Source organism: Podarcis pityusensis, assembly GCF_964106645.2.
Source record: "Podarcis pityusensis genome assembly, chromosome: 11".
NCBI lineage: Eukaryota > Metazoa > Chordata > Lepidosauria > Squamata > Lacertidae > Podarcis > Podarcis pityusensis.
The window spans coordinates 12,845,817-12,870,673 of NC_138036.1; the positions used below are offsets into that span (position 1 = coordinate 12,845,817).

General features: G+C 46.8%; 1 protein-coding gene across 3 annotated transcripts; it reads left to right on the forward strand.

Moving 5' to 3' along the window:
- The first annotated feature begins 262 nt into the window (after positions 1–262).
- On the forward strand, positions 263–24,795 carry POLI (DNA polymerase iota). 3 transcript variants are annotated; one of them, XM_080973458.1, is made up of 11 exons: positions 4,345–4,521; positions 6,347–6,393; positions 6,574–6,699; positions 7,159–7,323; positions 11,724–11,876; positions 11,958–12,194; positions 13,213–13,391; positions 14,898–14,989; positions 19,141–19,274; positions 21,339–21,541; positions 23,232–24,795. In XM_080973458.1, exons 1-11 carry the CDS (start codon positions 4,355–4,357, stop codon positions 24,036–24,038), a joined length of 2,310 nt encoding a protein of 769 aa, XP_080829584.1. In that variant the 5' UTR covers positions 4,345–4,354; the 3' UTR covers positions 24,039–24,795. The 3 variants fall into 3 exon arrangements, with proteins under 3 accessions (XP_080829586.1, XP_080829584.1, XP_080829585.1); XM_080973460.1 differs by lacking the exons at positions 4,345–4,521; positions 6,347–6,393 and adding an exon at positions 263–392; XM_080973459.1 differs by lacking the exon at positions 6,347–6,393 and having other exon boundaries at positions 4,346–4,521.
- The last annotated feature ends 62 nt before the right edge of the window (positions 24,796–24,857 follow it).

A 24,857-nucleotide genomic window follows, 5' to 3' on the forward strand; every position in this document is an offset into this window, starting at 1 on the left:
CCAGAGCTGGGAGGCAGAGTTGGGGCTGCTGCGCGCGCAGCGCTCTCCTCTTGCCCGGTGGCGGCGGCGGCAGCGGCGGCGGCCGCGGGAGCGCCTGCCTCTCCGCCTCCTCTTGCTGCTGCTTCCGTAACTGAGCCTCGGAATCCGTGTCATCGGCGCTCGGAACCTCGGGGTCATAGAGCCCGCGCGGCGCAGCCAAAGAGGGCGGGGAGGGGGGCGGCACGCCAGCCAGCCAGCCAAGCGCCCGCCCCCCAGTCGAGCCAGCCGGGCACACGCACCCGGCTCGCCCCGGAAGACCGCCTCCCCTTCCCTCCGCGCTCCAACTTTACGCGCGCCCCTCGCCGCGGACTGCACAGAGGAGGCGAATGGGCTGCGCAGCGCCGCCCTCCGAGGTAGTGTTAGAGGCGGCCGGGCTGCGTCTCTAACACCCCCCTCCCCATATCTTGGTAGGCTCCTCCAACTCCCATCAGCGCCGGCCAGCGCGACCAATGGTTAACGTCGACGTCTGGTGGGACACAGGGTCCCCCGGTTGTTAGAGGGCGGGACTAGTGTGTGTTAGAGGGCGGTGCGGTGCGGTGCGGTGCAGTGGTTAGAGTAGCCTTGCACGGCACGGGGTTGGACTAGATGACCCTCGTGGTCTCTAGGGTTCTCTATGACTCTGACCTGGGAGAACAGGGTTCGATTCCCCGCTCACGGGGCTGCCCCGGGGACAGTCGCTGCTCGTCAGCCCGACCTACCCCGCAGGGTTGTCGTGAGGGTGAAGTGAGCAGAGGGAGGACCGTGTGAGCCGGAGGGAAACGCGGGATCGAACTGCGATGGTTTCGTATTATCGTTATCATTAGTTGCATTTATTTGTGTCGCTGCAAAAATGTCTCAAAGCCACTTGCAGTTCTGAAAGCGCGCGTGATACAAAATGTAACTGTACTCAATAAAAGAATGTATTGATATACGTGCCGTAAGACTTTCGCTGTTTCCAATGGAGCTTTACTCCTAGGTAAGTGTCTCTAATTTCCAAAGGAGCTGGTTTAGGATTGTAGCCCGGCGCTCCAGTTCCCGCACATTTGGAATCTGGAGCCGAGAGTTTTTACTGAGTTTACCATTTTAGAGAGCGCCCTTGAGCATGTGCAGAATGGCCTTCCCAGTGGCTACCGCGAAGGGCTAGATCCCTCCGTATAGGGTAAGGGCTTACTCCGAAAAAGAGTTTCAATTTGTAGGAAGCGCCTCTGAGCATGTGCAAAGTGAGGAGCTCCAAATCCCACACATCTGGACTTAAAAAGTGGGGGTTTTCTCGGATAAAGACATTTAACATTTTTGAAAGCACGTAGGTCGCTTTCCCCGTGGCAAACGGAGACGCACAGATCCCAAACATCTGGTCGAGAGCTTCCTCGGTAAAAGTTTAAACTTTTAGGCAGCGCTTCTGAGCAAGTGTATAGAATCACAGAATTGGAAGGGACCCTGAGGATCATCTAGTCCAACCCCCTGTTAGTTAGAGCGTGGTGCTGATAACGCCAAAGTTGCAGGTTCGATCCCCATATGGGACGTCTGCATACTTTTGTAAAGTGGATTTCCACACACACACAAATACACAGCTATTGAGGCGCTCCAGTTTCCAAAACTCTAGGTTTACTAGCGAGGTTCGAGGACAGAAAGAGTTCTAACTTTCAGGCAATACTTCTGAGCATGTGCAGAGCGCCGTCCCCCCCTGGCTCCTGAGCAGATCCATCACACACCGGAAATTGTGGGCGAGGTCGTTCATCTCCGAGAGCGGGAACTTTCGGGAAAACGAGCCGTCCGGATTCCGGACATCTTTAATTTTAGAAACGGGGAATTGTCTGCCTGGGCGGAGCCCGCCGGGTTCTCTGAGCCTGCAGTTGGGCGCGGAGGAGACGGGGACTCGGAGCGGGTTCAAATCTTAGGCGTTGCCTACGTGGAAAAGCCAAGGCGGGGAGAGGCTTCCTTCTGTGCCAGCCACGTGTAGATACCTACAAGAGAGAACTGGGCTCCTTCGCCCTTCTGAGGCTTAAAACAGCATCAGTGGGGTTTATTTGCCATACAGCGAATGCAAAAGAAACAAGAGCAAAGTTACTTCGGCTGCAAGGCTTGCCCTCATTGCAAATGCTTTAAGGCTGCAGTGAAAGCTACTTGAGCATAAACATGCAAGACCTCAGGTTGTTTATTATTTGAACATAAGGCTTTCTGGTGAGCAAGCAGGTGCCAGCATAGGAAACTGCCTTATACCGAATCAGTCGACATAGCTCACTGTCTTGCAGTGGTTTTCCAGTGTACCAGGCTGGGGTCAATGCCAGCCCTACGGTGATATGCTAGAGACTGGACCTGGGACCCTTTGCATGCATAGCATAAAATTGTGGAGGTGGAAGGGATACCAAGGGTCATCTAGTCTGACCCCCTGCAATGCAGGAATATTTTGTCCAACATAGGGCTTGAACCCACGACCCTGAGATTAAGAGTCTCATGCCCTATCGACTGAGCTACCAAGGCAGATGTGCCCTGCCACTGAGCTACAGCCCTTACCCAATGGGCGCACGGCACACAGGACGAAAATCTTTCGCAAGGCTTGATGCAAAAGGCACACAGAGTGGTTTGAGAAAGCCCCACCCAGCTGGGTCAACCAGTGTGTGACTTCCCTATACACAGGGTCAGGGAGAAGTGCAAGGCAATTTTAAAAATGAATTATCTCCGCCTGCCAGTGAACTCTGAATTCCCTTCCAAACACACCTTTCTGCATGGCCCTGGTTTATAATTTGGGGAAATATAATGCAGATTAAGAAGGCTGATCGCCGAAGAATGGATGCTTTTGAATTATGGTGCTGGAGGAGACTCTTGAGAGTCCCATGGACTGCAAGAAGATCAAACCTATCCATTCTTAAGGAAATCAGCCCTGAGTGCTCACTGGAAGGACCGATCATGAAGCTGAGGCTCCAATACTTTGGCCACCTCATGAGAAGAGAAGACTCCCTGGAAAAGACCCTGATGCTGGGAAAGATTGAGGGCACAAGGAGAAGGGGACAACAGAGGGCGAGATGGTTGGACAGTGTTCTCAAAGCTACCAGCATGAGTTTGACCAAACTGTGGGAGGCAGTGGAAGACAGGAGTGCCTGGCGTGCTCTGGTCCAGGGGGTCACGAAGAGTCGGACACGACTAAACGACTAAACAACAACAATGCAGATTCTTAAAAGCTGTTTGTGATGACCTCTAGACTCCTCTAGGATTTGCCATCCTGTTTCTAAGCAAAACCCACACAATTTGGCCTACTAAGGGAACTGGAGGCTTTGAGGTCTCTGGTGGAGACAAAGGGAAGGTGTCTCTGGTATTGGGAATAAAACAGAAGTGGGTGGCACCATCTTCACCCTAAACCATGCCCTGCTTTATGTGATGTGAGTTTCCAGAAGCATTTGCTTGTCTGCAGCTGGAGACAGAATACTAGGTGGATCCGGTCTGATCCAGCCTTACTGTAATTTTTTTTAAGTGATTATATAAATGTGCAAAGGCTGAGGTGCCGGATCCACCTTGAGGCCCCATAAACAAGCTCACAACCTGTTACACAAGCTTAATTGCTCTCACGTCTTGCTATCCTAAATACACTTGCCATGAGATTCTTGGTTGGTCTACAATAGATGACCCTCACGATCCCTTCCAACTCTTTGATTTTATGATTATATGAGACCCATCACATATATTTAAAGGGCTATGTCCCCCCCCCCCAAGAATCCTGTTAAGGATACTGGTAACTCTCCTTCTCTTGAGGGGCAAACTATAGTTCCCAGGATTCTTTTGAAGTCATCTGCTTCAATTGTGCATTGAATATGCTTTAAAAGTTTTGTGTGGACCTGCCCTATAAAGCACCGAAGCTTGATCCTGACTCAAGGCGCTTTCGAATTGACACTTGCCCTAATAATCATAAATTAGAATTCCCACGCGACGCCTACTTGATCGGTATTGGATTTGAAACTGCTGAGCATATGAAGTTGTCTTGAAATATATTATTGTGTTTTCACGTGTGGACTTGCTTTGTTTGCTGTGAAATCGCTTCGGGATATTTTTTTTCCCTGGGAAGCAAGCGGTTCATCCATGGGCGATTATCCATTGTTGCACGCACGCCTTACTCGGAAGTAAAGCAGCGCCATTCCATCCAACGGGACTTCTCTCTCGGGCGTGCAATGTTCTGGCCCTCCGCCTCCCCTACAGGAATGAAGGGATGCGGGGCAAAGGGAGGACCTTGAACTTTAGCCAGATCCGGATTAAGCGATGCCGACCTCAGAGAGACCAGACGCCGGAACGAGGAAGGAAGGAAGGGAGTCTCTTCGCGTAACTCCGCCTTCCCAGCTGGCCGGCCATGCGCAGCGGGCTCGGGCGAAGGTGGCGCCCGTTTGCCGCGGCCGCGCAGACGCCGCTTGCATCTAATGGAGGGGTCCGGAGACGACGAGGAACCGGATTGGCTTCTGCCGGAGCCCGCCGGCAGCCCTGGGAGAGATCCTCTTGCTGCTGGAGGAAGAGTCCCATGTAAACAGGGGCGAACAGTTGGGGGGCGGGGGTTTGCTGCTTTGCTTCCCCTGCGCCATCTACCGAGCTCGGTACAAAGCGGCGTGGGAAGCGAATTCAGAATTGGGACCCGCTCCTCTTTAGTCTGCCGGGGAGCTGGAAAGCTGGCGCCTCTCCCAAGGATATTGGGAGCAGTTGTGGTCGCCTCGCTTCCCAAACGGGACATTGTAGAACTGGGAGCGGTTCAGAAAAGGGCAAACGAAAAATGATCCGATGGGATGGAGAGGTCCTGCTGCTTCCCATAGGCGCCTGGGACTAGATGGGCTCCTGGCCTGATCCTGCAAGGCTCTTCTGATGCCCTCTCAAAAATACAGGGAGTTCATTGCAGAAAGAGAAAGGCATAGCTAGAGGGGAATAAAGTGTGAGAGTGGGAGTGTCGCTGCTAACCTTCGAGAAAGCAGGCTGAGAACAGTATGAGAGAATGGAATAAGGAATACTTAATGGTTTACTAACACCAGTGTAATTCTGCACGCTTGCAAACTGCTGTGGACAGTCATCGGGGTGCATGCATGAGTGCAAGCTGCTGCTGTGTGCAAGAGATCTGCAGACTGGCGTGCTAATTCTTTCTTTATTATTAATTGGATTTTATTGCCCTCCCTCGAAGAGCAGCGTTAGAAAAGAGGTGGAGAAGGAAATGTATTGCATCCCTTCTGGGAGCACACACAGAGAGAGGTGCCATTAGCCAGCAGCTCTCCAACTTTTTTTTTCTGGGCCACACTTTTAACAATAAGAAATTGCTCATGCCACACTGATTTATTTATTTTTAATAAGAAATACATTGGAAAACAAAAGGACCACAACTAGGATTGCCCTCAGTATGACTCGATGCTCTTGCTTTCATTTTTCAAAAGATACCCATCCATAGTCTGCAAATAATATCTATAGATAGATACTATGCAACACTACAATGAAAAGTTTAAATGTTTCCTTGTCCTTGAATCTTCCCCAGCACACCTGTCATCCTTTCCTGCCACACCCTTTGCGAACCACTGCTATAAGGGGGGGGGGAGCACCAAGCTTCCCCCAAGTCTGGTTGGGGCGAAGGAGGGAGCAGCCTACTTCTCACAATATTACCACTGAGGATCCTTTGCTGGAAGGCATTTGCCCCATCAATGTATCTTGGCTAGGGATGGAGGAGGATGTTACCTCCTCAGCATCCTCTCTCTCTCTCTCTCTCTCTCTCTCTCTCTCTCTCTCTTGAACTTTGGACCCCACTTTGAGTGCCCCCCCATGCAAAGATGGTGCTGTGCTCTTATGAGAATCGGTGTGCAGGTTGCAGGATGTGCCCCCTAACAAAAATGGCAAGTAAGGGTCAATGGTGCTGTATCCTCTGTGAGATGCAAGGAGGAGACCCCTTGACCTCAGCCCAGTATTCCTGAAGGAGCGTCCCCAACCCCCATCATTCAGCCTGAACACTGAGGTCCAGCGCCGAGGTCCTTCTGGCGGTTCCCTCCCTGTGAGAAGTGAGGTTACAGGGAACCAGGCAGAGGGCCTTCTCGGTAGTGGCGCCCACCTTGTGGAACGCCCTCCCACCAGATGTCAAGGAAATAAACAACTACCTGACTTTTAGAAGACATCTGAAGGCAGCCCTGCTTGGGGAAGTTTTTAATGTCTGATGTTTTATTGTGTTCCTTTTGGAAGCTGCCCAGAGTGACTGGGGAGGCCCAGCCAGATGGGTGGGGTATAAGTTGTTGTTGTTGTTAACAAGTTTGCTTGAATCTGAATGTCTGTGAATTCTTTGCATCATAGATTAACACTTCTTCTCCTTGCTGCTCCCTTAACACAGCAGCTTGAGGCCCCAAAATTTAGCAGGAAGATGTTCTTGTCCCTATAGTAAGAGAAGCTTCCTTTCCAAATATCTGTTGCTTAGAAGGCTGTTGTTAGAATTGCAGGAGCAGGGCCAATAGAACACTGGTAACTGTAGTTACAGCTGGTAAAATGTTAACATGCTTTAGCACTTGGTGGCAAAAACATGAAAAATGAATTAATCTCTGTTTTGACCTTTCACTGCAGCTTGCCATGGCAAAGTAGTATCAGCAGGAAGCTCTCAGCACCGAATCATTGTGCACCTTGACCTGGATTGTTTTTATGCGCAGGTGGAAATGATCTGCAATCCTGAATTAAGAAGCAAACCTTTAGGTAATCTCATACTTGACTGCTCTTCTGTGTGCACATTGAAAATCAGGGTATGCCTGCATTTTTCATTTTCCCCAAGTAAGTATTACCTGTAACTCTGCTCTGATGGAAGCCCAAATAAATATTTTGTTTTTCTTAAATGTTTCTCATGAACTGACTTTTAATATATTTGTGTTTTAGCTTCTCAAAATATGTCAAAGGTTGTGCAGTTAAGCTTCCATTTGCCAAAAATGCAATCTCAAGAGTGAGTGCCTAAGGTTGCACTTGCTAGGGAATAAGACCCACTGAACACAGTGCAACTTGCTTCTGCTTAACTATGCATTGATTTGCGTTGGATATTAATCTTGGAAATTAAAAAAAAGGAGAAAATCAGTACTGTGCGAGTTACTGAAGTATACTTTGGCATGTTGAAAACTCCAAACGGATTGTTCATTTCAGCTGCTTCATTTCTTCCTTTTCCAGGTGTGCAACAGAAATACCTGATGGTCACCTGCAATTATGAAGCCAGGAATGCTGGAGTCAAGAAGTGCATGTCTGTGAAAGAAGCCAAAGAAAAGTGTCCAGAACTGGTGCTGGTTAATGGAGAGGACCTGACAAAATACCGGGAAATGTCTTATAAGTTTACAGGTATCATCACCTTGACAGTTTTTTTTTTAAAAAATTATTGATACAGCAAGAAAAAAGAAAAAACACAAATACCAAATTACACACAGGAATAACCATAGACACATAATTTTCTTAACAAACAATAAAACATATATTGGTCTTAACACTAAAGACCCAACCTCCGTCTATCCCATATTTCGATTTCATATTACTTATTGCCAATACAGACTTTTATCATAATTAAACTTTTTCTTAATATATCTAATTTCTTATATCTACCTTGCAACTATTACTGAAGTTCCTCAAATGCTGCAACAGAATTTAAACTACTATATTTATTTTTCAAATATTCTATGAAAACCTCCCATTTTGAAACAAGTTCCTGTTTTGATTTATTCTTTATTTTTTCTGATAGATCGTCTAATTCAGCATATTCTGTCAGCTTTTGGATCCAATCTTGTATAGAGGGGATTTCATTACTCTTCCATTTTGCCGCGATCAGAACTTTTGCTGCCGCCGTCACGCATAAAAAGATTTTTAAAAATGTGGAATTGGCAAACTTTGTCCTAACTTTCTAGATTTGGATTTATATCTTTCCCTATCACAGGGGCTCAGCCATGAGTACAGATCTCACATATATGACCTGGGGAAGGGACTATATCCAATTAGGAGAGTACGTTTCCAAGCACAATTCAAAGTGTTGGTGCTGACCTTTTAAGCCCTAAAAAGAGCCTTGGCCCAGTGTATCTGAAGGAGCGTCTCCAGCTCCATCGTTCAGCAAGGACACTGAGGTCCAACCCCGAGGGTCTTCTGGCAATTCCCTCCCTGTGAGAAGTGAGGTTACAGTAAGTTTACCAGATTTTTTTCAATGAATCCGGGGATACTTTTCAACTTCAATGGATTTTGTATGGGGACTGATTTGTAAATCCGGGGACTGTCCCCGGGAAACGGGGATGTCTGGTAACCTTAGGTTACAGGGAACCAGGCGGAGGGCCTTCTCGGTGGTGGTGCCTGCCCTGTGGAACACCCTCCCATCTGATGTCAAGGAAATAAACAACTATCTGACTTTTAGAAGACATCTGAAGGCAGCCCTGCTTTGGGAAGTTTTTAATGTTTGATGTTTTATTGTGCTTTTATTCTGTTGGGAGCCACCCAGAGTGGCTGGGGAAACCCAGCAAGATGGGCCGGGTGTAAATAATAATAATAATAATAATAATAATAATAATAATAATGTGCTCTACCTGCAGAAGGTCCCAGGCTCAGTATTTGGCCTCTCCAGTTAAAAGGATCCAATAGTTAGTGATGTAAAATGTTCTCTTCCTGAGACCCTGAAGAGCCACTCCCAATCAGAGTAGAAAATACTGGGCCGTAAGGGCAAATAATCTGAGCTGTCATAGGATAGCTTCATAGCTTCCTTTTATAGGACCCCTGCAGACTAGGTTTCTATTGCAGGTTTATTTTGTAACATGTGCTGGGCACGAGGTTGGGTTAGTGGTGGATTTACTCTGCTTTCCTAGTTGCTCTGAAATGCTTCCCCTGACACTGCCATGTTATTGCTGTCCAGAGGGGCGAAAGCACAGCAAGAAAAATAAACCAGAAGATTTGTGCGTAGTATGACAGATTGAGTAATTTCACTAGGAAGTAATAATAATAATAATAATAATAATAATAATAATAATAATAATAATTTTTTATTTATACCCCGCCCATCTGGCTTGGCTTCCCCAGCCACTCTGGGTGGCTTCCAAAAAAATATTAAAATACTCTAATACATCAAACATTAAAAGCTTCCCTAAACCAGGGCTGCCTTCAGATGTCTTCTAAAAGTCTGGTAGTTGTTTTTCTCTTTGACATCTGGTGGGAGGGTGTTCCACAGGGAGGGCGCCACTACCGAGAAAGCCCTCTGCCTGGTTCCCTGTAACTTGGCTTCTCGCAGTGAGGGAACAGCCCGAAGGCCCTCGGTGCTGGATCTCAGTGTCCGGGCAGAACGATGGGGGTGGAGACACTCCTTCAGATATACTGGAATATTATGAAATGTGTACCAATTGGAAATGAAGCAGTGTGACGGACCCAAAACCTTTGCAGGTGCAAACAGTATTGAGAGCAAGGTGGTCAGGAGATGTGAAGCCCACTAGGCAAGAGCAGATAAGGAAAGGATGCGAGCTCTGAAGGGGCTTCAGGAGTCATGCACAAGCAGGGAAAAGATGAGGTGCATAGGCTTCAGCTGTGGAAACAGCTTGTGTCTCACACCTCCAGAACTTCCCCTCTTGCTCCTCCTACTTTTGTTGTAATGTGTGGACATTGGCTGGGGACCTCGGGACTTGAGGAATCTTCCCAAGGTCCTGTCGTGGTGATGTCATAAAGTTGCCTTGTGATGTGTGCATCTCCTGGAAGCATGTGCATCCCTCATCGACAGCTTACTCCCTTGAAATATAAAGTTGGAGTAATAAAGGGCCTGAAACTTAACAAAACTTTCTCTCTTATTGCATTTAAAGTATTTCTTTCTGTCTCTTCATGGCTGAAGCAGTCCCAGAGTGGGTTACATTGAAATCAATGCACAGTGAAAACAGGTTGGGTGGAGGGAGGGAATAATAATAATAATAATAATAATAATAATAATAATAATAATAAATTTTATTTATACCCCGCCCTCCCCGGCCAGAGCCGGGCTCAGGGCAGCTAACACCAGTAAAATTACAGTAAAAACATAATAGGGAAAAAAACACCCAATTTAAAATACAGGTTAAAATACAATTTAAAATGCAGCCTCATTTAAAAGTAGCCCATAGAGCAAAACCATAAGGGGAGGGAAACATAAGGGGCAGACTGAGTCCAAACCGAAGGCCAGGCGGAACAGCTCTGTCTTGCAGGCCCTGTGGAAAGATGTCAAGCCCTGCAGGGCCCTAGTCTCTTGTAACAGAGCATTCCACCAAGTCGGGGCCAGTACTGAAAAGGCCCTGGCCCTAGTTGAGACCAATCTAACCACCTTGCGACTTGGGACCTCCAGAATGTTGTCATTTGTGGAATAACATGCAACCTGCAGAATCATGGCAGCGATCCTCTCCTCAAAGCCTGGGGAAATAAGTCGCAGCTCAAGCCTGCCCATGTCTACTCAGAAGTAATGCAGTGGGGTTGGGATTAGGGCCTGAGCATTCAGCTGCCACCAAAATCTTGTTGATTTCAATCAGCCTTGCAAAGGAGATGTTTATTGCGTTGGCTTTGGACTTGAAAACTGTGGGTGGAAGTGCCAACTCGTATCAACTCCCCCAGGTCTCCTTAAGCAAGAGGCATTGTCTCACTGTTGCTTCCAGTCTAAAGTGCTCCATATACCGTTTGGCCCGAATATAAGCCACACCCACAAATAAGCCGCATCTTTAAAATTCAAGGGGGGAACAGAAAAAAGACAATATCTGAATATAAGCCGCTCCCTTAAAATTCCGCAGGCACTCACACCCGTTCCGTTCTGCCGTATGTCTGTTTCAGCAGCAATATCGTAAAAGCTCATTTTTGTAAGGTTGTGAATTTGAGCCGCACTTTAACTTTTCATGGTGGGAATTTTTTTTGGGGGGGAGTGTGGCTTATATTCGGATCAATACAGTAACATGGTTTCTGCGAGAATGGGCAGAATGAAAAACAAATAGAATAATTATTTTATTAGAAAAATAATTTGGATCTGGATTGATCAGGTATGGTAGACATTATGGTGGGCTGGCCTTCTGACTTTCCTTACATCAACGGAGCAATGCATTCCTGTGTTTATGTTTAGCTTCCAACCCAGGCTGCTGAGTGTGGGGACCCCCAGCTGAAAGTGCATCCTTCAGGTCTGGACTTGGACCCATCTGCCTCTATTCTTGTTCAGTCAAAGAGAAGGTGATTAAGGGTTCCTCAAATGAGCAGTTCAGAAATATTAGACAACCTTGTCAAAAAGTGTCAGGCCTAGGCTATGGGCAGCAGTCTGTGATGAACCTTGGATTTTTCTATTAAGAAGGTATTAATTTTCTTCTTCTCCCTGTAAGGTAAAGGTAAAGGACCCCTGGACAGTTAAGTCCAGTCAAAGGGTTTGCGGCGCTCATCTCACTTTCAGGCCAAAGGAGCCAGCATTTGTCCACAGACAGTTTTCCAGGTCATGTGGCCAGCAGGACTAAACCGCTTCTGGCGCAACGGGACACCGTGATGAATGCCAGAGCGCACGGAAACGCCGTTTATCTTCCCGCCGCAGTGGTACCTGTTTAACTACTTGCACTGGCGTGATATCAAACTGCTAGGTTGGCAGGAGCTGGGACAGAGCAACAGGAGCTCACCCCGTTGCGGAGATTCGAACTGCTGACCTTCCAATCAGCAAGGTCAAGAGGCTCAGTGGTTTAGCCACCCGCGTCTCGCCTCCACTAGCTCAGTTAAACACTTTGTTGTTTTGTTTACAGCACTGTTGGAAGAATTTACTCCCCTGGTGGAAAGGCTTGGATTGGATGAAAATTTTGTAGACATCACTGAGATGGTCGAAAAAAGGCTGGGACAATGGAAAAAAGATGCCTTTTCTCAAATCTCTGTCTCAGGCCATGTATATAACAATCAGAGTAAGTACCTTGCCCTTCCTAAGCGAGGTTGCTTGGCCTGTTAGGTGCACCTCTTCATAACTCTTTCTGTTTGCTTCTCAGCTGTCGATTTACATGATCCAGTGCACATACGATTGGCTGTGGGGTCTCAGGTGGCAGCAGAGTTGAGAGCAGCCATGCACACCAGGCTGGGCCTCACAGGCTGTGCAGGAGTGGCAACTAACAAATTACTCTCCAAGTTGGTGTCCGGGACCTTTAAACCAAACCAGCAAACTGTTCTGTTGCCGGAGGGTCAGCAGGACCTCATGAACAGCCTTGACAACGTCATGAAAGTGCCTGGTAAGATGGGGAGATTCCTCTGCTCCAGTTACACAGGTGCACTCACCTGTATAGGTTAGGTTTAAGAGGAGGGGGATTGGGGAAGAGGTTTCTTCTTTTGAATGGGTGGCGGGAAAAGAGAAATTCTAACTTGGTTTATTCTGTACACACATTGTGTGTTTTTTGTGTATAATTTTTTATTAAATTTTCTGTTTTACAATTTAAAATATTCATTTAAACAACTTCAAAATGTCAATGATTCCTCTTCTTCTCTTTCCATAGTTCATTTTTCATATCATACATCCCTGCATATTTTACATAAACAAAACCATTCAGTATTCCATTATTACATCCATCAAAACTTATTTACACTGTTGAATTTATTATAATTCTGTCAATGTTTTCAAGTGTACACAATCCCCCCCCCCATACTCAATAAACATTTTCCAATATTCTTTAAACATATGTTCTTCTTGTTCTCTTATTCTATATGTTAGGTTTGCAAGCTGCGTATATTCCATCAGTTTAAGTTGCCGTTCTTCTTTAATTGGGACCTCGCTTGCTTTCCATTCTGGGACTAACAAAACCAGTCGTGGCATACATAAATAACCTTTTTGGACTCCTGGGAATTTCAGTCTGAATTAACCCCAACCAAAACGACTCTGGTTTGTTTTATTTTGGAAAAACACTTTTAAACTTTTTTATAAATTCATTATGAATTATTTCCCAATACTCTTTTACCCTTTTACAGGTCCTATTCTGTACACACATTGTTACCTTTCTTAGTGGCCGAATACCTATCAATCTGGAAGCAAAAAAGGCCGTTCAGAAATAAGGGACCAGTTTTTACATACTAAGGGGACTTCCTGGGTTTGCTTTCAAATAAAGAAATATGCTTGTGGACATGCCTGAAGCCTCCGGCTGTCTTTGAATTGAGGACTTCCTAGTTCAAGGCCAGCATTCCATTCCATTTCATGCCAGTCCGCTGAGAGATTTTCACTCCCCTGTGCTTGTAGAGTGAACAATTTCTCTTGTGCAGGTATCGGCTATAAAACAGCAAAGCGCCTTGCGACGCTGGGACTCACCACGGTGCGTGACCTTCAGACGTGCCCGACTGCAATCCTAGAGAGAGAACTGGGATCTTCAGTTGCCCAACATATTCAGAAGCTCAGCTGGGGAGAAGATGATTCCCCAGTCAGCCCATCAGGGCTCCCTCAGGTATAGAGGAAAACGCAGGTGCTCAAGGTCTTCACAAGAGCCAGTGTGGTATAGTGTTTAAGAGCGGTAGACTTGTAATCTGGTGAACCGGGTTCGCGTCCCTGCTCCTCCACATGCAGCTGCTGGGTGACCTTGGGCTTGTCACGTTTCTCTGAAGTCTCTCAGCCGCACTCACCTCACAGAGTGTTTGTTGTGGGGGAGGAAGGGAAAGGAGAATGTTAGCCGCTTTGAGACCCCTTCGGATAGTGATAAAGCGGGATATCAAATCCAAACTTCTCCTCCTCCTCCTCCTCCTCTTCTTCTTCTTCTTCTTCTTCTCTGCCTCCGTTCTCAACATTCTGCCATGCCCTAGTCACTGGGGGTGGATAATACTTTCTCAGGCCAGGTCCCACATTCCCTCATGGCGGACAAAGGCCAGAGGCAAAGATGGGCAGAGCAATGGATGCAAATCTAGATTCTGTGTTATAGGTTCTATTCCATCCACACACACACCAGCTGTTTCAATACAGACCTACCTCTCCCCAAGAGGCATTAAAAAGTAAAGGTAAAGGGACCCCAGACCATTAGGTCCAGTCGTGACCGACTCTGGGGTTGCGGCGCTCATCTCGCTTTACTGGCCGAGGGAGCCGGCGTCCAGCTTTTGGGTCATGTGGCCAGCATGACTAAGCTGCTTCTGGTGAACCAGAGCAGCACACGGAAACGCCGTTTATCTTCCCGCTGGAGCGGTACCTATTGATTTGCTTGCACTTTGAGGTGCTTTCGAACTGCTAGGTTGGCAGGAGCAGGGACCAAGCAATGGGAGCTCACCCCGTCACGGGGATTTGTACCACCAACCTTCTGGTTGGCAAGCCCTAGGCTCTGTGGTTTAACCCACAGCACCACCTGCGTCCCCAAGAGGCATTATCACAGATTAAATAATTTCCATCCCGACAAAAGCTTTGAAATGGACATTCAGTAGGGATGTTGAGGGTTGTGGCCCAAGAAGAGTCCCGAGGGCAAGACAGAGATATCTGGAGAGAGTGACTCTCCCTACCTCCCTGCCTGAGTTTTCTTGTTGTTGGGATCTGTCTGTCTCAAGAGACAATGGAGTGTGCCATCGGGGGTGAAGTCAAACCATTGCGTTAGCAGCAACAAAATGACCTCCTCAGGGCACAAGCCTGGGTAGTGTGTCTGGAGGTCCTGGGCTGCCCAGATGACAAGACCCCCCTCTCGGCCTCACTGATGTGGTCCAAAGGAAAGCAGAGCAATACGTTTGGTACTAGCTTGGCTGTGATTCATCAGAAGTTTGACTTACCCTATTTGGTTCCCCCAAACGCAGTATCTCAAAGGTGATTTCACAGCATGCAAAATCTTAAAGAACAAAGACAGTTGGGTGAAAAATCAGCCCATGCAGAATGTACAGATCCATGGTTTCCTCCAATTAAGACCTTCAAATTTTTTCCCGCCCCATTTGTTGTTGCTGCGGTATAAACAATTACAGTAATATTTTTTTTTAATGTTCTGCAGTCTCTCAGTGATGAAGACTCCTTTAGAAAGTGCTCTTCCGAAGCTGAAGTGAAAAAGAAAATTGAAGAGCTGCTCGCTAGTCTTCTGGACAGGTGACCTTACTGTGGAGTATCTTATCAGAAGAGATGCGCCTGGGCATAAGCTGAAATATCTCTTATAAAATATGCGCCGTATTTTGCGTCCAATGGGGCGAATGCAGGCTTTCGCTGAAGCCTGGAGAGCGAGAGGGGTTGGTGCGCACCGACCCCTCTCGCTCTCTAGGCTTCAGGAAGCTATCCGCAAGCCTTGGGAGCCCGCGGGAGTTCCCGCCGGGCTCCCAAGGCTTGCGGACAGCAGCCTGCAGCCCGAAACGCGGGGAGCGCAGCGGAGCGCACCCCGGGCTTCGGGCAGCTCTCCGCAAGCCTTGGGAGCCCATGGGAGTTCCCGCCGGGCTCCCTAGGCTTGTGGATAGCAGCCTGCATCCCGAAGCCTGGGGCGCGCTGAGTAGCGCGCCCCGGGCTTCAGGCAGATATCTGCAAGCCTGGGGAGCCTGTGGGAGTTCCCGCGGGCTCCCCAGGCTTGCGGGTAGCAGCCTGTTCTGGGGGCTGGGGTCGGGGAAGCTTGGGCTTGGGGGAAATTTTTTTTTTCTTTATTCCCCCCCCCCCCCAAAATAAACCTAGATGCACCCTATGGGCCGATGCGCCCTATAGGGCGAAAAATACGGTATATTTGACTTGGCTATCATCATGCATGTGTGTGTCATTTGTCCTGCCAATGGTTCTTGCATTCAAATCAAGCAGGACTGGGGACCTGCAAGCACAGGGCCTAAATGCCACCCCTCCAAGCCTCTCTCTGTCTGGGCCTCTTGCCAGGCCAGGCTTCCTCTCCCCAGGTCTTGCCTCTCAACAGTCTCCTCGAATGCTGTTGCGTGGCTGGAACATCTCCCTGTGCTGTGATCATGCTTTTTCCCTGCCAGGATGGAAAATGGAGATTGGCGTGTGTCCATGCAGAAGCTATTGGCTTTTGTGTGGTCAAATCAAGAGTCGGTTCTGTTGCTCCACCCACCACTGGCACTTGACACTTGCCCCCCCCCCGAAGGTCACCCAGGAGGGAATGGACTACTTCCATTCACAGAGGGAACTGGAGGCCAGTGGAGGATTCCGAATTTTTTTTTTTTTTTTAATCATATTTATTAAAATTTCCAATAATAACAGAATAAAGAAGATAGAAAAGATAAAGAAAGAAAAGAAAGAAAAAAGACCAATTTTAAACCCTTATTTTCATAACCTTCTTTCTGGGACTCCCTCCTTCCCCTCCCGACTGTATTCCCCTTTCCTTACGTTGGTTCCACAAGTTCTCATTCCCAATTTAACCTAATATGTTATGCCTAATAGCCAATTTAAATTACAATCTTAACATCACTCCTCACCTTTAACAAAATAGAACAAAGATTTTTTTCCCCAAAATCTACCCCGCTTCCTTCCACGAATTCCCCCTTTTCTTTTTTTTTCCAAAACTTGTTAAATCAAAATACCAAAGTTATATATATAAAAAAAAAAATTTAAAAGATAGAAAATAGAAGAAGGTTCCAGAAGTTGATTACATAGCCTTTGGATTCTAGAATTCCCCCTCCCTTCCCCGGTTTAGATTCCCTATGTCCATCAGTCTGTATGTTGTCGGCCTGGAGGTCTCAAGTCCACAGCCAAACTTTCTCAATTCATCTTGCCGGTTTTCTTTAAATTTACTTGTTTTGATGATGTTTAATTTCAAAAGTCCAGTCTAATCGAGGCCTTTAATTTCCCTTGATCATTGTTACTCCTCCCATTGTTCTTGCCGTGGCGTAGTTGGTCCTTTACTCTTTTGTTTCTTACTTTCTCAGGTTTCTGTCTTGTTCAGCTGCAAAACCATTCTTATTCTGAAATCTAGTATCTCTACAGAGGTTTGTTATTCAGGAGCTTACTTAAATAGAAAGATTCTATTGTGTTGTCACCTCTGTAGACAAAACAAATATTTCAGTTTTGCTACTTTCCCAGGAGCTAAGACCAGTAGTACACATCCCAGAGTAGTTTTCCATATACGCCGCTTGTAATGTCCCAAAGCCCCTCTAGAGGGATTGCAATAACTTTGTGTCCTCTCATCCAAAAGTCAAATTGTTGTTTCTTTTTCCACCCGACATTTTGTATCCATATTTATATCCAATTGTATCAAAATTAACCAGCAAAATACTTGTAGCAAAGTCCTCTTTATATTCTCAAGATTTGACAGCTACTTTGACAGCTGTCAAACTCTCCATCTCTCTCCGCCAGGTTCTCTGAATCGCCCCGGTTCCCGGGGGGGGGGTTGCCTTTTCCCTCTCACCCTCGACTCTCCTCCAGCACAATTCTTGTAATGATTCCATCGTGGAATTTGGTATTTTTAATCAGCAATAAACTTCTGAATTGATCTTGGTTTCTCAGTCCTTGTTTTAGCATGTTTACAATCAGGGAGGGGACTGACTTCCTTTTTAGATCCCCCCCGCTCGTGCCGAATCCGAAAAAAAAATTCCTTTTTTTTTCCTCCTTTTGTACCCGGTTACCCAATTACTCACGGGTTTTTGTTAAATGTCCGAATTTCAAATGGAAGAAGCCAGCGCTCTCCGACGAATGGCATGCGGCTGCACTCGGCAGGGGAAGCGATAGACTCAAAGTACCACGCCACTCCCAGGCACCCGATCCGTAGCCTTTAAAAAGGCTCCTTCACGAGTCGGGAGGGCGCTGACGGTACCAGCCGAGTCCCCATGTCCACGGGCCCCGTGCCCGTGGTTTTTAAGGGTCCCCGCATCGCCGGCGCGGTAGGACCCAGCCCCTGCCGAGCCGACTCCCTCCGGAGCTCGGAGGGAGTCCGCCATTCGGCGATGGCGCCAACCCGGAAGTGGAGGCCAGTGGAGGATTCCACTGGAATCAGAGGTGATGTGGCATTTCCACCAATGTCCCTTGAGCAGCCTTCTGCATGACCTCTTATGCTGTCCCCCAGTCCTCCAGAACAGGTTATATATGTGTGTGTGTGTGTGTGTGTGTGTGTGTACACCCCCCCCCACATATTTTAACATATCAGTTCCAACAGTCATACAACATAACTTCTCATCTTATATAATGTTTTTAGACTTCCATCAACACCTCTGATGATTTTCCGTTCTTTATCACTTATTATGCATTTCTTAATTTCTATATTACATTTAATTATCCTTAACTAATAATTCTCTTCATAGTCTTTCTTGCAATATTTCAAATAATTCACCTTACAAAACTTCTCGCAGTCCTACTAGCATAATCTGTTCATCACAGTTACTTTTCAGATAGTTCATATATTTACTCCAGTCTTCTAAGAATCTCTGATCCTGCAGGTTTTGAATCCTTCCTGTTAATTTATCTAATTCTGCATAGTCCATCAACTTCATCCTCCATTCTTCTTTCGTCAGTAGTTCTTCTTGCTTCCATTTTTGTGCCAATAATATTCTTGCTGCTGTCGTTGCATATAAAAACAACTTACAATCCTTTCTATTAATATCATCTCCTACAATGCCAAGTAAAAATTTCTGGTTTCTTAATAAATGTATATTTCAACATCTTTTTCATCTCATTGTATATCATTTCCCAGAAGCTTTTCACTCCAGAACAGGTTTTCTAGGGGCAAAGGACCTACAGGAGGAAAGGGTGATTGGCAAAAGTCATCCCACCCCCTCTTTTTGCCAGCAGGAACCACTCACAAGATCAGGCTTCCTCATAAACTCAGCCCTCCAGATGTTTTGAGACGACAATTCCCATCATCCCTGACCACTGATTTTGCTAGCTAGGGATCATGGGAGTTGTAGGCCAAAAACATCTGGAGGGCTGAGGTTGAGGAAGCCTGCACAAGATGCTCTGGCCAGTAGAACCTAAATTTGAATCTCAGCCATAATCCAAAGCACTTTGTTTAGTAGTGTCGATAAAGTGTTGCTTTCTCTCATTTGGCTGAAGAAACTTCCCCAGCCCTGACACTGACACACACACACAGTTTGTGGCCCCCATAAAATTACCTCCCAAAACAATGTGGCCCTTGATGGGGGTGGGGGTGTCACCCACCTATCCACGTAGCTGAAGCTCTTGGAATATTCCTGCCGTGCTGTAAAAATGCTTGATAGGGTTTAGTTTTCTTGAGCCAGGCGAAACTGAGATGTTTGGAAAATGGTGGGCATGTCAACCTCTGTCTGCTTCTCCATGTTTGTTTGTTTGTTCATTTTGGTTAGGTTATACAAGGATGGAAGAAAGCCACATACCATAAGATTAACAATCCGACAGTTTTCCCCTACCAATAAATGGTTTAATCGGGAGAGTCGCCAGTGCCCCATTCCATCGCATGTGGTCCAGAGGATCGGAACAGGTAACTTGCCTTTGTGTGGGGGGGTGGGACTTCTCCTTCAAGATGTGTCTTGTGCCACCATTGCATGCTTTTCATCGATTGATCAAGATACATTCCTTGGAACTTCAGTTGAATTGAGCCCCTTCCCTCCTTGCTGGGTTGCTTTTCTGTTCTGCCTGGTTTGGTTTTGTAACCAGTTAGTTTTGTGGCTTTATTTTCTGATGTTTATTATGATTTTGTGCTTGCTGCAGTTGCGAGATTTTTGTATCCTGACCTGGGACTGTTCCATTAAGACTTTTAAGTGCAAATAACCAATCAGAAGAATTGTGTCCAACGAAATTGTACTTCGAGTAGACTCATTAAAATTAATGGAGCTAGGTTAGTTGGGCCCATTAATTTATATGGGTCTTCTCTGAGTAGCACTAACACTGGGTACATTTCTAAACAACTGAGGTGCAGAGGCTCATCACACTAGCCATAGCGATTCCTCCAAGGAAAGCAGAAAACTGCCTGCATCTTGATCCATTACATAATGCCTCCCTACACACACACACACACACACACACACACACACAGGCACCAGCACATAGCACAATACCCTGTTTACCAGTATTAGCTGACAGTGAGCTGGAAAAGGGTGGTGTAGTGGTTCACATGTTGGCCTTGCACTGGGGAGAGCAGTGTACGTGACCCAGATCAACATTCATTTTGCATTTCATTCTAATCAAGCACTATTATGCAATGAAGTTCGGTCATTTAAACCACTTGAGGAACCCCAACTAAGGAGAAAAGCATCCAGTCTCCCTACAGCAAAGAACAGCAATTACCTAGGCATGACAGACAATGTGTTAGGATTGCAGTCATGATGTTTCTTTGGGAGTCAGTTCAGTATCTTCTTCATCCCAGGCCTACTGGTAGCAACCATTTTTTACCTACCTTGTCTCTTTGTTCCTAGCACCCTTCCCTCCCTTCCTCCATCATAACATACAGGCTCTCCCGGCTGTAAAGACTGGGAAGTATCTTCAGAGTCTCCTCTGAGCCAGTGTGGTGTAGTGGTTAAGAGTAGTTGACTCGTAATCTGGTGAACCGGGTTCGCTTCCCTGCTCCTCCACATGCAGCTGCTGGGTGACCTTGGGCTAGTCACACTTCTCTAAAGTTTCTCAGCCTCACTCACCTCACAGAGTGTTTGTTGTGGGGGAGGAAGGGAAAGGAGATTGTTAGCCACTTTGAGACTCCTTAGGGTAGTGATAAAGCGGGATATCAAATCCAGACTCTTCTTCTTCTCTTATGAGCCCTTCTTTGCCTCAGTGCCCTGTCTCTTCTCCTTCAGCTTCAGCTTCCTTGCTCCTCTGTCTCAGCTCTTTTCACTAGAGATGAGAAAGCATCGCTCGGCCTGTCCCCAAAAGAGATCAAGCCTTCAAGTGTCTGACGTCACTGCTTGCAAAGGCCCAAGTTCTTTGCAAGCCTGCTGTACAATTATTTTGGGAAAAGCCTGATGCTCCCTGCTCCAAGGTGCCCTCCTCAATTTACTTTGGGGGCAGGGATAAGGCAGAGATAGCTTTAGGTTCTCCCAGTTGCCACTGAATATACTCTCTTCTGGTGACCAGGAGTGTCCACAACAACATCTGCCTAACCCTTTCCCTACTGAACACCCACCCACCTATCAGTTGCCTTGCATCCAGGCTCCCTATATATTGTTTTCAATTTTTTGCTTCTCTGCATCCTGGGCTTCAGACCACCCCTGTATCCCATCCAAGCAAAGAACTTCCCTTCCCTCATAGAAACGTGGAACTGAGCATTGGGTGCCAGCGTGCCAGCTCTGGCAACGGATATTGGAGGCATCATTGTTACAAGTACCATACATTATAAATTGGCATTAGCCAATCTGGTGTCCTCCACTCTCACGGTCCCTGACCATTTGTTATGCTGGCCAGGGGTGGTGGGAGTCCCAACATCCAGAGGGTACCATGCCGTCTCCCCCAGTATAGATTATCTTTACTGGAATTCTGGTGCATATCTTGTTCGGCCCTGTAAAACGTGTGTAACTTCAGGGTGGGTTTCTCTTGCTTAAATGTTCACACCCAGGTGACTCCAAAGTCAAGACACACCTGGTTGCTCTCCTGATGAAACTGTTTCATAAGATGATAAACGTGCAACTTCCATTTCATCTGACGCTTCTGAACGTCTGCTTCTCCAGCCTCAAGGCCCCTCCTGCTTCCGCCAAGCAGACTATTGGGTTTTATTTAACTCGTTCACCACCCTCTTCCAGCTGCAGCAAAGTCATTCGTGTAAGTTCATAACTGTATTTCTTTTTGTAAAAATATAGAGAGAGATATGTTGCCTGCCCTGTCCCAAAGAAATGTTTACTTAAATTCACCAAAAAAGAGCTGAGCTCCTCACCTATACTTTGTAAATAAGAATCTCATCTAGTACACCAGTTCTGCCTGCTGGTATTGGATGTGTCGCCACCACAAATACAGTATAGGTCAGTGGTGGCCAACCTGGTGCCCACTGGATTACAACTTCACAATCTCCTGACCATTGGCCATGTTGGCTGGGACTGATGGTAGTTGAATCCAACAGCATAAGGAGGGCACCAGGTTGGCTAACCCTGGTCCCTATCAGAATTCTGGCACAGATCTCAACAGCAGATATATATATATATATATGAGAGTAACATATGTGTAGAGGAGGCAGACTAGTGAAAATATTTCTGGACTTACTCACAAGAGTACAGTTCAAGGAGCAATTAGAAGAGATTGACAGTCAACTGAATGATGCTTGTTGGGTATCTCAATCTACCTTTGCCAAGCTAATGCTGTCTGGAAATGTTTTGGACTACAACTTCCATCAGCTCTAGCCAGTGTAATGGACTGGTTGGATGCAGAGGAATGGTGGGAGGAACTGGCTGGGGAGCCAGCAACAGGGCTCAGTGAGTTGGGACAGTCTGTAGCAGAGAGAAGTCAAGAATGAGAGGCAGAAGCTGAAGCAGGAGAGTGGAAGGAGGGAAGTCAAGAGGCAGAGATGAGTCAGGCTGGTGAAGTTATAGGTGTCTCCCCCCCCTCCCTGCTGTGACAAGCTCCCCTCTCCCCAACTGTCAGGCTTTGGGAACTCACCCCCCCCCCAGGCTGTAGATAAGCAGGACACAGCAAAAAGAGTCTCTTACCATTTAAAGAGTTTTTAATGATCACAGCAAAAGAACAAAGCATTGATTGTCAGAATGAAAGTGCTCCCAATTAAGGTTTCCACCCACTTCCCCCCTAGTCACTTTGCCGCCCTGCAATCTGATCTCATAGCCACCATGCTTTTTGCGTAGCCACCTTATCTGCTGGCCTTATCTATGTGGCCTTGGGCTGATAGGCTGGACACTTCCCAGCAAGAGAGAGTCTATTAGCTCTCTCTCTCTTCCAGTTGTTCTCCTCCTAGCTGTCCCCCACTTAGTTCTGCCCAGCTGTTGTGTTCCAAACTATGTCCCTCTGCAAACCACTGTTCCAAATCTATACTGCTCCACTGCTCCTGGGCAGCTTCAGGATCCTGGTCAGGGGGAGGGGGAAGCTCCCACCATTTCTCATCAGAGCAGTACTCCTCAGTACTCCGACACTGACTTGCAGAACCAGGAGAGATGTGAAACGGGAGGAGCAAATACAGACAGCACACAGGCGCAGTCTCTGATTGCTTGCAAGAAGCGCTGGAGAGGGGAAGGTGGGGAGCTTTAGTCATGGCAACTTATTTCATGGATTAGGCCCGACTACAGGGTATGAGCTGCTGTGCTCGTTAGGCCCGAAACCCAGCCAAGTCTCTTGAGTATCGTGCTTCGCTAATAAAGAGTTAGCCCCAGCTTTAAACTGTGTTATTTACTGACTAACTCTGCAGCAGCCAGGCTGGGGCTGGTGGAAGCTGTAGTCCGAAATATCTGCTCAGAGCACCAGGTTGGCAAATAATGTTCTTGCACAAAAAATTGTGCCATTTGTGTTGCAGGAAACAGAAGGTATGGGTGCAGGACGAATAACTTCAGGAGATAAGCTGGACTGCTGTGAAGCTTCATCAGAGGTGAGGGATGCTATAAAAAGTCGACTGGAGTCCCCAGACCTCCCGAAAGATACTGGCCTTCTTGAGTTTCCGCTTCATTTACTTCCTGATGGCATTGACTGCAACGTGTTTAACCAGCTTCCAGCAGACATTAAGGAGGAGATTATTTCTAGCCAAATGAGAGGAGATTCTACAGCATCTCTACAGGAACGAACATTATGGGTCCCGAGGGAAGGAATTCCGGCTAAGGCACAAGACCAAACGAGCCATGCGTCTTTGATTTCTGGAAGCATCCAACAGGACATAAGCTCTTTGGCATGTGGGGGCATGGCATCCACCAATGACAAGCCACCGCTAGCTGTAAACACTTGTGCTCCCAGCTGCCTTCTAGAGACTGGTGAAAATGCCTCAATTGCTGACGCTACTGTGCGTGTTAAAAGCTCACCTCCTATTCCATCTCAGCCTTCTTTCCTGCAGCTTTGTATTCCAGAGGGGCAGAAACACCCAGACAAAGAAGCCAGCAACGAAGGTTGGAAAGACGGTTCAAAACTCGTCCTCCCTCCCAATATTGATCCCCAAACCTTTTCCGAGTTGCCTACAGAGATGCAGAAGGAACTGTTGGTGGAGTGGAAGAGCCAGGAGCCTGCCTCCAAGCTGCCGGCTGGCAAACCTCAAAACAGGCTCAAAAGGGAAAGGAAAGGGCTTCCTTCAGCCCCCCACTCAAACAGTTTATTAAGATATTTTAAACCCAAATGATCACCAAATACACTGGGTTATCAATGCAGTGCTGAAACTAAAGAAAATCACATGGCTGAATTCTAGGATGGTGCCATTTCTGACAGCAGCTGGAGAAGAGGGCTTGTTTTGTTTTGTTTTGTTTTGTTTTGTTTTTGTTTTAGTGCACCCTCAAGTTAAATATATATATAATCTCCCTGCACATGGACAACTAGCTCTTGTCTAGCTTTCTCCCTGATGTGCTACTTTGCTACATGATAAGGGTTTGCTTCTTTAATATGTTGGGAGTGCTCAGAAAATGCAGCTACCCACATGCTATCTGCTATACTGTAATTGGGAAAGAACCTGACCATGTGATTTTGATGATTTGTGCAGGTGAGCTCTAATCCAAAATCCCTTTTCTCTGAAATGTAAATTGCTTAAAACTCTGGAGAAGAGGTACAAGAAAGGGAAGTGTGTGGGGGGTAATATTAAAGGAACACCCCCAGGAAATATTGCTCCCCCTACTCTCACCGTCAAGCACATTGTGGTGATGAGATTTCTGACCTCTGAAAAGACAGGTGAGAATATGGGATGGGCGAGGAAAAGTACGTAACAGGAGACATGAGACAACAGACATGAGCAGATGGAAGTTGGTGGACCCAGATCCTCTGGTAAGGCAGGGAGATTCAGAAATCCATTTTTTTTCCATTTCCATCCTCAAAGTGGGAGTAGTTGACACAAACACAACCAGAATTCTTTGTTCATAAACACAGTAAAGTGTGTTATTAACCATGGAGTAAGAGTCTGAATTCTTATGACAAACATACAACTTCTTCCCTCTTATGTGTAGAGCAGGTC

What these genes read in the sequence shown, in the direction of transcription:
- POLI (XM_080973458.1), top strand. Translation starts at nt 4,355, where the DNA reads ATGCGCAGCGGGCTCGGGCGAAGGTGGCGCCCGTTTGCCGCGGCCGCG. An exon ending in CTCGCTAGTCTTCTGGACAG is followed by an intron (nt 14,990 to 19,140) that starts GTGACCTTACTG and finishes CATTTTGGTTAG; the next exon opens with GTTATACAAGGATGGAAGAA. An exon ending in GCTGCAGCAAAGTCATTCGT is followed by an intron (nt 21,542 to 23,231) that starts GTAAGTTCATAA and finishes TTTGTGTTGCAG; the next exon opens with GAAACAGAAGGTATGGGTGC.